Here is a 12,954-nt window from a genome sequence, read left to right as displayed (position 1 = left end):
TGAAAACTGTTACTTAAGGACATGGAAAAAGTTGTTAGTCTTGCTGGCTGCTGAGTTCTTGACAAGACTGTCCTCTCCCACAAGGAAACTTTTGTAGAGAGTTGCAGTGTGTCAGTTTAAGAATCTCCTGTTTGATGCTGTGCCCATGTCTACAGGAAGTTCAGACCTGCAGAAATTATTTTGTTCAGAAATTTGGAATGCTCAAAGGAAGAGTTAGTCCTTAGCATTTTGTGTTTAGGTAATAGCCAAGGTCCAGGATTTGGTCACTTGAAACCAACCGGCAGCACGTTGCCTTCGGGACTGTTCACCTGGGACACTGCATCTCTGTAGCTTCCTTACTAACAGTGGGTTCTGCTCATGGTGAGCTTGCAGTTTGCACTTAAAATGTGTGCAAGTTCCTGTCTTGTTGCTTCTCAAGGAGGGTGATAGCCATGAAAGATCTTCATCTCCCGAGACAGTCTGTATAACGTGCAGCTTTTTCCATCTCCATTTCAAGTTGTCCGGGGGGGGCAGGAATTTTGCTTTTTCTGGGAGGCTGCAAGGGTATTTCTTGGAGGCATTTGATGTTGCAGTGTGTCCTCAGTGGCTCTGGTGCTTTGAGGAGGTGTCAGCCCTGCTTCACACATGCAGGCTGACCATACAAATCATTCTGTTTATGTGGCAGGGACGTGGTATACAACTTTCCCTTGATGACAGAGTGGACTATGTGGTATGTCTGACTGAAAAGGTCAAGCACTCTTGGTTAGGGTGAAGCGGTTTAAAATAGGTGGTAAACTTGTACTTCATTTAGGTAAAAGACAGGAAAGATTTCTGAAGCTAACTTATTTTATTTGGCAAAGATTGTTAGTCTTGTAGAGTTAAGCTCAAATTCAGAGTTGTTCCTTATGTGCACAACAGGTTGGATTTTCAGAAAAGACTGTCTCCCTTCGGGCACCTAAATTAAGTGCCCAGATCTTAAGAAATGTGCGCCACTTGATAGCATCTACTGTTTGCAAATGCCTATGCTGCTTTTTGCGCTATAGTACGTTCAGGATGAAAATTTCTTTTATGGTCTATAATAGCATCATGCAGCTGAGAGTTTATTAATAGTCCACAATTGTCAGTCTGAAAACCTGTATGTATCTATTACAATCTTAGATCTGAAATGTGCTTAGTTTGACCTTGCTGTGCTGTAAAAATGTTACTCCTTCTCCAGCTTTGTTTTCTTGGGAATGCTTAAATTGAGCTTGGGGGTACAGTGAGGTCTTTATCAAAACTTCTGCTCTACTTAGGTCTTTCTATACAGCACTTAGTCATACATAAATCACTGCAAGCTGAAGTTACCTTACAGCTTTTTTCCAACAGTACTGGAGGGATAGTCAAGTGGTTTTGTTTCAAAGAAATAGTTTACAAGATACAAAAGTGTACAAGATACTTGAGCCCAGCTTGCTAAAACAAGCAAACATGAAAACTGTTTACTGTTCTGTGTTGCTAAGTTGGGCTTTTTTGCTTAGTATTTTCATCATATTACACATCCAAAATCCTGCTGTTTTTCCTATCTTGTGGCAAAAGAGTGTATTTTTCTCTTCTGAGGAAGAAAGCTGGTGTTCTGGAGGATATCTGTGTCATATCTGTGGACCAAAACTTGCTTGCATTCTAATTGTATGTGTCTTCCTCCACCTGATCTGATTTATTGTGTTATGTAGAGTATGTGTCTGTATAGGGAGAATGCTTGTAGAAAAAATATCTGTTTCGTATTTAACAGAATCTCTTTATAAGGTGAATGTTTCATTGACATGTCACCGCATTGGTCCGAGTAGATAAAATTGAGCTCTTGCTTAGGGAAGCTTGGCTCATACCACAATGATGAAAAGTTCTTTGTTCTGTCTGTGCTCAAAGCAAGTTATTTTAAGCTATTTTAGACGCAGAAGAACAAAAGCAAATAACCACACCTAAAAATTGCAGAGGACTCCTTAAATATCATATTTATTCACTATGGAATCAAGCTGAAAATTGCCTTTTGTTTTTTGGACATTGTAGGAGGTCTGCCTAGCCTTTGAGAGATGGAAATTCATTGTTCCTAAAAACGAGAACCTCATGGGCATACTCCTGCTTTCACTCTCTTTTTCTTGACGTTCTCGAGGAAAAGCAGTGACAAGATGAGGATTGTCAGGGTTTCTGAAACTAAGTAAAGTGTGCAATCTGATCAGTAATATCATTCAATTAATCTGTTCTTCTTAAATGCTTGGAGACCTTCCTTACTTCATCCTGAAGATACCTCTAGCTTTTAAACGAAAAGAACAGTATTGGCAGAACAATTCTCCTAATGTATTTAAAGTAAGGGTTTTTTGTTGATACATAAATACTGCTCCTTGTCTCAAAGAAAAATCACATCGTGTTTCTGTGTTGTCAAAGTATCTAAACATTGTGGAAGCAGAGTCATTTAACTGGGATTTTTGTAGCTGTTACGGCATAACATCACTTTCTTGAAACTATGGAAGTTGCTGACTGCTGTCCTAGACTGTGTCATGGTCTTCTCAAAGAGATGTGTGCTGCTGCCTTACAGGTGGATGTGCATGTTGGTGCTCTGCACATTGCGTGGCATTTGGGCATTTCTCAGGCAAGCTGTGTAGTTTTAGGGAGCCATTGCTGGGTCCTGATGAGGCTTGTCATTAAGAGTACCCCCAGTACCGGTTCCTCCTTCCACGCAGCGTCTGCATGTTAGCTGCTCCTTGCAAGGAAACCCACCACCACCTTAAAGATATTGTCTTTTTCTTTTTTTCTTCTTCTTCTTCTTCTTCCTAGAGATTCATTTAATAGGTGCCTTTAATGTAGTATTTAGCAGCTACTCAGGCGGCGTCTCCTGACAGAAAGCAGGACAGTTGTGCTCTCCTTGTGGCACGCAGCAATTACATCAGGTTCTGCCTTTTTTTATTGGTTTTCTTACATCAGGGAGTGAAGCGAAAGGAGAATGATGGAAACTAAGGTTAAAGTAATGACGAAACTTCACGGCAAGACAGTAATAATCCCGAAAGTGTATGATTTTTGCTGGTTGTGGTCTAGCAGGGTTTTTTTGAGATGCCCTAGACCTGCTTAGAAGCCGAGACTTGAAGCGCCTTCCGGCTGCGCAGGAGGCCGTTTTAAGGACCCCGTGCAGAAGGCAGGCTAGCTTTGCGGCGCAGGAGGGTCTCTCTGAGTAAAATAATACAAAAAGCGGGCGTTTCCGAAGGGCAGAGGCCTTGGCCGCCCGGGGTTACATTCGGAGGGCGGGCGGGCCCGGGCCCGGCCCCGGCCCCGGCCCCGCCGCGCCGCCCTGGCTGAAATGCGGGGCCGGAGCCTCGAGGTGGCAGCACCGGATGCCGTTTCCCTGCCTCACAAGATGTCTAACGGGCAGAGAGGTACGGGCGGGGAAACTTTCCGTCCTTCCCGACGAACCCGCGGCTGAAATACGAAATGCAGGGAGAAGCCCTGGGGCTTTGTTCGGCGGTCGGCGGGGAAACGGGCCAGCGTCCTGCCAAGCGTCTGCCCGGCGGCGGGGGCCCTGGGGCGCTCCCGCCCTGCTCCGCGCCCTGAGGAGCCTGAGCCTGCGGGCGCGGGGAGCAGCGTGCCTGGGAGGGCGTGTGGGAACCGCCTGCAGAAACGGCGTTCTTCCAAAGTACTGCCATGAGGAACATTTAGTTGACCTTTTCTCAGTTTCTTGAGTGACCGCTCTTGCTTTCTAGTTAGCGTTTTAATCATTCTATTAAGTAATTCGGGAACGAGTCCTGGAACTTAACTTCTGTTATTTACTTTTGGCACGCTGGGTTCATCAGCGTATTTTTAATGTTACATTTCTTTGTCATGCATGCAGCCTTGCAGTTCTTAGTGAGGTTGGAAAGCTTACCTGTGGTGCAGGTAATTTCATGATAGCCCTGAAGATTTTCATGTCAGAGTAAGTCGAAGTCCCTTTGATTTTTCTTGATGTCATGGGGAAAAAAAAAAAAAAAAAGAGTTCAGAGAAGTGCACTGCTTAGTCTCATCCTATTCATTTAAAAATTACCAAAACCAGATATCCCCCCCCCCCCCCCCCCCCAGTCAAATAGTCCCTGTTTTGTTTACCAAGTAGAGTAGTATGACCGGTGTGACCTGGTCCGAGAGGATACCAGTTAGTGCGCTGAAATGGATTAATTGAACCAACTAACTGTTCCTGAAAGGAGATAATAGATAAAATAGGTCCCAGTTCCACAAGATAATTAAGGTAGGCACGTTCTTTAAAAGCCTGATTTGTAGTCCCTTTGATTTCCCTGAGGTTGTTTGCACACCAAAAGTTAGATGTACACTTGAATCATTGCAATATTTTTCCTGTTGTTTTCTCCAGGCAAAATAGCTAAGAAAGTTCAGAGATAGGTGTGATTTAAATTCTTCCAGCGAATAACTTTTTTTTCTTTCCCTGTTAAATTATTACCAAATGTCCAGATGCTTATTTGCTGTCACTGGTTTTGACTGAATATTGGAAAACTGCAGTTGTCTGAAGACCAGAATTTATTTCCTTTTACCTTTTATTTAGTGAACTACTTTGCTTTATATTTGCCTTTTGGGAAACAACCAAAGATAGATTCCTAGCTGAACTTTTGATGGCATCTGTATCAGAAAGTTGCAATGATGTGTTTTCATTCCACTTCTGAACTCAAAGTAAATTGAGAACTTTTGTTTGTATTCGCCATTACTATCTTAGATCCAACCCACTGCATACTTAGTTGATTTTTTTTGCAAAATCTTAATACTAAACTCAAATCCACTTTCTAAACCTTTTATCTACTACCTGTGTGTTGTAAAACATACTCTTTGTTTTCTAAAACAACAAATATATTACCAACCCTTTAAAAAAAAAAAAAAAAGGAAAGAAAAAAAAAACCCCAAACCCCGCAGTCTTTTGGGGGGAGTACCATATGTATTAGAGTGTAAAACAAGCTATTAGCAATGTTTTTTGCTTTGTTTGCTCTTCCTTTTAATGAATAGTAGAGAACTGTATTAAAAGTTTAAGAACCTCTTGGAGGTGAATTGTTACCTTTATGCATTGAGATTTGTTTCTTTTGATAAAATTAAAATTGGGAAGATTGATTAAATTTTAGTGGAACCCCTATTGTATCAAGAACCAAATAAACTTACTTGGCAATGGAATTTTTCCTTCTCCTTGAATTTGTTTTATGATTGCAAAATAGAAATTCAGAATAGCGATAGTAAAGTCACACATACCAAATCTTTTATGTAAAGACAATCTATAGCTGCATAAGACAGCTGTTTTGTATGTGCAGTAATATTTGTCTAGTTGAACTGAATATTGTTCCCAAGCATTGTCTTTACATCTCCCAGTACTGTATAGTAAGGTTAAGAACAACTGTAAAATCTAGCTTCAGTTTCTATTTGTAATCTTTCTTGCTCTTTCTATAGTAATTATTACAGTTGTTGCTGAAATTTACACAAGATATGGGTTAATACATGGTAATCTGTTACTTGGCTTAATTAGTCTCTGTTAAAAATATTTTTAAAGTGCTTCTCTTTGATCTTTTCTTCTTAAGAATAAAGTAAGCCATAGTTTTCTGAACGTTTTCTTCTACTTGCTCATTCGATTAATTTTTTTTTTCCCCAAGCATGTGCTATTTGCTAGAGTTAACAAAAGAACCTGTAAATGGGATACATGGACTTTTAAAAGGTTGCACATGACAAAGGATGACAAAACCTGTGGATTTTTATTAAGTTTACTTTGGCAGTCTTGTTCCTAGGGCAGTGAACTTCGTGCTTGCTTGCTTATTTACTTATTTGTGGTTGAATCAGTATTTTTAGGGTCTCTTTTGTGTATTTATTTGTTTAAAATCTTGAGTTCTGGCAATCAGAAATAAAGCATTTTGTCTCCAGCGCTGCCGTTTTAAATGCTGCTGCTGAATTTTAACCACTGCATTAGATTGAAACCTACATGCTGTTAACCACTGAGCCAAAATGAAATCGACCACTGCATTGAAATCAGAGTTGGCAGTTGTATACGGACTTGAAGGAGTTGGTAATAGCAGTGCACCCGCGTTTCTTTAATGGGGTTTTTATTCTCTGTTTTCAGTTTTAATGGTGCCATTTTGATTTAAAGACTGTTTCTTAATAACGATGCACATTTTTATTGAAATATTTTCAATGTAACTTAAGAAGAAAATAACAATAAAGCCATCCGTTAGGAGTGGTTTCCTCAGAAACAAAATGTTCTGTTGCATGCTCCCATGATAATGCAGTGTGCTTGTTTTATTTATAAAGCAGTCTTGCGTAAGAAGATAAGTAAGAAGATTTCTTCATGTTTTGTGAACCTTTATTCGTGGTTAAAAATTGTAAAATGTATTTATGTTTTATAGAGGAAGTTTTGCTAAGGAGAGATTTTCAACTTCTGAATTTACATTTTGTAACTTTCTTTTGAATCTGCTTCACCAAGCATATGAAAAATGAGCCTACTTGCATGGTTGACCTCTTAGTCTCTTGAAATTTTTGTTTCTTTTTAATAGGACTGGATCCCTCCCAATTCAGAATCCATCGCCATTACCATAAAGATGAGGAGAATGATGCCTTGGTTGGTGGCCCAGCTCAGCTCACTGATGAGGAGAAATATAAGGATTGTGAAAGATTCAAGTTTTGCTGCCTCAAATGCGGAACAGAAAATATTTATGACAATGTCTTTGATGGTTCGGTTAGTTTTTTTTCTGTTTCATTTCTGTTCATCGATGAGGGAGAAAAATACTTGTAGAGAGAACAGCTTTTCAGACAGGATTCCCATGTAGGAGAAGATACCATATTGTTTTGAGTCCTGCTGTTTATAGCTTTGGAACAGAAATTTGCTGATCGGAGTGCTGAAATATTTTTCCCACTTTTGCCTTTCAGCTGTGTCTAGCAGCACATGTGAGATTATCTGGCTTCATTAATTTGTTTGCCCACAGTCGTGAATGATTGTTGCTGTAACTTTTTAAGGAATCCTTATCTTAACACCTTAGTAACTTCCAGTTCTCTATTTAATGAAACTTTCATATAGCAATGGCAATCTCTTATCCTAAATCATATTAATTGGAACAAAGTGTTTTTGAAACTTCTGTTTATCTTGCTGCATCCCACCTCCCTTCTTGCCAGTAAGGTTTTTCTGTGTTATCTTTCCTTCTGTCTTTGTGTATTGAACACAAAAAGTCATAAGGGTACATTCTTGTTGAGAAGTTCTGCCAAAAAATGTATCTCTGACCTTGGATCACAACTTGAAATAGGGCCAAATATTTAACTCTACAGCGATGTTATGTATGTATTAGTCATTGGCAAATTAGCGAGCTTCAGAGTAGTGAAAACCTTGAAACTGAAAGCAAATAAATCTTTTATCTAAATTAAAAATAATTATTTTAAGTTAATTTGGACAAACAGCAGATGTTTTGCATTTTTTTGAATCAAAATAAAGCAGTCTTTGGAAGCAAGTAAGAGGAAAAGACACAAATCGAGTGATACTTTGTGAATCCTTGACTTTTGTTCATTACAGCTGTAAATAAGATAGTTAATTGCATGTAGGCTTGACAATTTGCAGATGGGCTGGCTAACTGGAGAGGAGTGGATGTCAAACTCCTTTAAAAAAAAAAAAAAAAAAACAAAAAAAACCCAAAAAAAACCAACCCACCCACCCCAAAAAACCCAAACCACCAATCAACAAAAGAAACCCCCAAACAAAAAAACAAACAAACAAAAAAAAAAACCACAAAACCAAAAAACCCTCTCTTCCACCTGGAATTATTTAGTGTTGTGGGTTTAGCCAAGGTGGCTCCTGACAGCTAAGTTTTACTTGAAAGAAAGTTTTCTAAAAGTTGTGTAACTGTCCAACCTACCAGGTTGTTCTTATTTTAATGAGCGTTCTACCAACTCAGTTTCAGCTGTTCACACATCACTTCCAGGTTCTGAAATTTTCATGTCAGGTGTTCAGAAGGTTTTGAAAGTAAGGGGAATGAGATGGTGTAAAACTGTAAAAGCTATTCTTTGCACTTGGAGAAAATAAAAGGTGATCATGTTGTGCTTGTTTAACAAGGTTTGTCTCTACAGCCCTGTTGGTAATTTCATAATTGGTATCTATAATGTTGATTTCAATGTTCTGATCAGTCAGCTTGGGCAGAACTTCGATGTCCCTGACAAAACAACAAACCTGTGTTGTTTGCAGGGAGTGTGGTTTGTCCATAGATTAATTTTTTCTTAGTCAACATCATTTTTTGAGTGATTAACTTTGTGGCAGGTGAAGAAGCATGTTCTCCAAAAGACCTTTCATTAAGAAGAGAATGGGAAAACTGTATGTCAGAGAAGTCTTTATATGGGTGTGGCCAACTGATGGGAAGAAAGAAGGCCTAGATATTAGAGGCCCTTTAAGACTATTATTTTTTAAAAATATGTATTATGTCTAAACTCCTGTGGCAACTTCTGGTACCATCATCTGTTGTAATGACAATGCTGTTTTTACACTTCTGTTTTCAGGGGCGGTTTATTGAACCCAGCTTGCAAAGGTGCAGTAAGACTGAATGTGATGAGTCTCCTTTCAACTATGTGGTTCAAATGAACAACAAATTACTGTTGGATATTAGACGCTACCTCAGAAAATACTATAATGTAAGTATTCAGAAAACATTCTGCCATATGAAATGAGTTTTCTAAGTGGTGCTCAGTTTTTAGTGACTGTCATGTTACTTTTTTTTTTTACAGTCCAAGGTAATAGCATGCAACGTGAAAACCCAACTTTATGAAAATAAAATAATCAATTAATGATTTCAAATACTTATTTAGAATGTTCATTTTCTCAGTTCAGTCTCAAGTCACGATAGTCAGATGTATTTAAATTTTTGTAACTGTGTGTGTCAGCATTATTACAGATGTAGTAGCTCTGTCTTCCAGATTTTTGGATGAAAAAAAGCAGAGAGTTGATTATCTTAATGCTTTTGAGAGAATCTATGAAGCCTATCAAATATGCAGATACCAATTTCTCATGTAATTGAAATGTGATTCTTTTTCTCCAACCCAAATTGATGTATATTGTGTTACATTGTGAAAAGGAAAACTAAGTGTAGCTCTGTAAAAATTCTTTTAAGGACAATAGGAAGGGAAATACTATGAATGTTTCTTCATAATGTTTGGGAGGGGAAAAAAGAGGAGAAAGATGGGTAGTTAATTAATTTGATATAATTCTCTTTTTTGGGGGGCAGTGCAAGAAATCAAAAGTGGCAGTGGTTGGCTTTGTATGGCATTGTGGAAAAAAAACACATAATATTTGAAATTCACATCTTCACACTGTCCAAAGTGGTGACTGGTTAGGAAAAAACCACCGTGATTTTTAAATTATATCAATATGTTTTGCATCTGTAATATGCTGGAAGCATCATATTTTGTAAATTGGCAGCTAGCCATTTTGGACACATTTTCATAGATCATCTCATCCTATTGCCTGCCTGCTTTTTTTGGTTGTCCAACGTTGCCTGTTTGCACAGCTTCAGTTTTGCAGGCACTCATAAGCTTTGGGTGCTCATAACCTTTGATACACTCAAAAACGTAAATTGTTTTTGAAAATTTGGCCTGTAAATGAACGGCTTACCTAATTCGTGTTGTGTTTTAGTAGTACAAAATACTTTAGCAGACAGCATCTACACTGCTAAGAATTGTCATTATAGTTTAATACTAAGTGTGCATTTTGTGTTATCTTTCTTCTATGTTAGTTCTTATTGCAACTGTAAGTAAGTGTTTTCTAAGCTCTTTTCCAGAAATGTAATACCTTCTGAATGTATAAATACTTTTGAAGGTCTTTGCATCAAAAGGAGCACAAAACTTTCTTAGAGCATTTAGATTCAGGCAGTATTTCACAAGGTAGGGATAGATTGTTCCTTGCCGTTGAAGTTAAAGGTAGATGACTTGGACAGGTGAAGTTACCAAAATGTGAGATCTCATGTTACTTTATTGCAAAGTCCAGATGGCTGCAAAATTATCATTCAATTGATATTACTATACATATTATATTAAATTATACAATGTGTTATTAAATAATATGTCAGAGTAATATGTTTACACACACTGCTTTTGTATAAAAGTTCCTTCTGATTAACTTTTTTAGATTTAATATGTGTACATTATGATAATACACAATGCCACATGCTAAGTAATTTCTGGCATATACAATGCTAGAAAACATGCATAAGATGTGCAGTAGTAAACGTGATGAATGCAGGAAGATACATTTAAGGGCAGGAAAAATTACTCTTAAGAGCAAAAAGTGGTGTAATATTTTACTCTGTTCTCCACTTTTTTTTTTTTAAGACCAAGCTGTGAACCAAACTGTGAAATGTTTGAATGTTGAACATTACAATTTGCTTACATTGTATTAAAATCTATTAAGTATCTTACTACATGGTATATAGAATAATGAAGTGTCCTTCAAAAGGAATTTATTTGTCCTTGTAAGTAAAAGCTTTATAAATTAGATTATATTTTTAGTACTGAGAATTTACTTTTACCTAGTTAGCTATAATAATAGTAAGGTTTAAAACTGCTTTTTGACTGTGGAATACTTTCAGACTCTGGAAATGCAAGATTATTTTATTGTAAAAAGTAATTTCCAAATTGCACAATAATTTTCATTTTAAAAAAGGGCTTTCCATGGAGTTGGGCAAGTAAACTTTTTGTCCTGTTAGTTCTTAGAAAATCAGATGCTGTGAGTTTTAGTTTATTCCTTTCATCAAGTACTTGTAGTGACTGTATAACAGCTGGAGTTGAAATTAATCAAATGGCTGTTTGCACTGATATATATAATCCTATAAGCTATAAAGACACACCCAGAAGTAGTATGGCAAAGAACTGTCTGAACAAAACATTTGATGAAACTTCGAGACACTTATTTAACAGTCTGCTATTGTACTGGTTCCATCTGAAAGGCGCAGAAATATCAATTTAAAATAGACAAATATATTGTCTAACTTTGTCACTTCATTTTTTTTTTTTTTTAAGATATTACTGTTGTTTATATGTTGGTCAAATGGCACATAATACCTAAACATAAAATGTGAAATTGAATTTTTTTAACCTTTAAAATAATGAGCTACCTTTTATGAAGACAGCCCTATGAAGAGCCTTTCAGCCTGATCCACAGCTCACTGAAATGAATAAGCTTACTTTGTTTCAGTGAGCTTTGAATCAGATTTTTTTAAAGTGTTTAAGATCATTGCATGTTGTTCCTTTAGTCTATTGAAATGCTTTTATATGTGGCTGTGTAAATTTAGGGGTGGGAGGGAGTGCCATAAAATCTAAAGGTAGAAAATCTACTTGCCCTTTTTGGCACATGAGACTGATAAATAAATACAATGGTGATATACTTCTTTCCTTTAAAGAGATGCAAATGTAAGTATGTAAATAGAATTTGGTAAGCCTCCTACAGTCCCATTGTTTTTGTAAATTACTCACCTTTATATAAAATTTTCTGTTTCTGCAATCATTTTTTGCCATTAAACATTGAAATGGTTTATATCTGTCTTTCAAAACATATCTACCATTGCTCCAGTATTTATGGATTTCTTAATGGTATTAACAATATCAATTTTGATAGTCTTACTCCTAACTGTAAATATATCTAAAAAATGACATGCAAATATTTTATTTCTGTTCAGAAATGCATTATTCTATGAGAGATTGATCCTGTTGTGTGCTTTTTTTTTTTTTAATTCTGCTTCAGAAGAGCAAATAGATGAAAAGAGAGAGAAACGCTAGCTAATCTAAATTGGGAAATGAAGAGGGCTTTTTTAAGCATGAAAATTTCATCATCTTGTCAGCTGGCAGAATGCCTGCTGTGTGGATTCACAAAGGCTAAGAATTACACTTTCATGAAATTTTCCTCACTAACTGCCCTGGTTAATTTGAAAGATAACCCACTGTTCTAATTCATTCCTCAATTGGGCGGTGCAGGTTTTATCTTTGATCTGACAAAGCATTTGTGTTAATCGTTTTGGCCCTCTACTAGACACTCTTGGGATTGTGCTTTTACAATAAATGTGTCTGTGATAGCTCTTTAGTCTATTATACTTACAATAGATCCATAGAACTGGTAATTAATTCTGTACTGCTTTGGAAATGGGGAAGAATAGGTGTAGCTCTGTCAAGTGCTGCTGGGAAGTTTGTTTAGCTAGTTCATTTTTGAAGTGTTACCCTCAGCCATCAATGAAACATCCATGCTAGGGAATGGGTGAAAGCTGAAATATGCAAGCATAAATGGAAAAACTGACCAACTTTTGTGCATAAGGAGGGTGTCATTTCACTTATCATAAGTGGATCGAATTATTATGATGGAAACCATTTTGTGTTTCCCACTAGAATATTCAAATGCTCATTTTTGAGCGCTTGGTAAATAAATGCCAACTCTTAGATCCCCTTTTAAAAAGCCTTGTAAAAATCAGTATGCATATCCATAAAATGAATCCCATATCTTACTCAGCTGTTGAGGTGCTAGTTTTGCCAACTAAAAAGAACTGAATAAAAAAACCCAGCATATTGTATATGCCATTTGAGTAGTAGCAAAATTCATACTGAACTGGTTGGACTGGGGAGCTGTTGTCCCTGTAGCAGCATTTTTTTCATCTTGTTTTTAAATATACACCTATGGTATTATTAGTAGTGTATTTATAGGCTAAAACCTGTTTTTATATAGATGCTCTTTATATGCTGTCTAGTTAATAGTATATGGCATCTCTAGATATTTTATGTTTTTCAAAATGCATAAAATGATGCAAACTTTAAAAGGGTTTTAAAAAATACTGAAAAAATCTTGGTCCAACTTGTATTGCACTGTTTTTGTTTTACAGTCTTTTTCTACTGGACCACTGTAACCCACAGGCAGAAGTGAATTTGAAGGCGATTGAACACTACTAAATAACTTTATACTGTTCAGCTGCAAAAATTCAGTGTTCAATAGCCCTCAAA

The 12,954-nt window shown here is 36.9% G+C and overlaps 1 protein-coding gene across 2 annotated transcripts in view; it reads left to right on the top strand.

Annotated features, from left to right (window-relative positions):
• The window catches only part of POLA1 (DNA polymerase alpha 1, catalytic subunit), a 206,813-nt gene that overhangs the window by 88,522 nt on the left and 105,337 nt on the right, over positions 1-12,954 (top strand). For both annotated transcript variants that reach the window (XM_075718412.1, XM_075718403.1), the window contains exons 33-34: positions 6,501-6,682; positions 8,482-8,613. In XM_075718412.1, the coding sequence (XP_075574527.1) occupies positions 6,501-6,682; positions 8,482-8,613 (314 nt within the window). The remainder of the gene's footprint in view (positions 1-6,500; positions 6,683-8,481; positions 8,614-12,954) is intronic.

This window comes from Pelecanus crispus, chromosome 1, assembly GCF_030463565.1.
Source record: "Pelecanus crispus isolate bPelCri1 chromosome 1, bPelCri1.pri, whole genome shotgun sequence".
Lineage (NCBI taxonomy): Eukaryota > Metazoa > Chordata > Aves > Pelecaniformes > Pelecanidae > Pelecanus > Pelecanus crispus.
The sequence above is the reverse complement of the archived record's forward strand: the minus strand, read 5'-3'. Positions and strand labels throughout refer to the sequence as shown.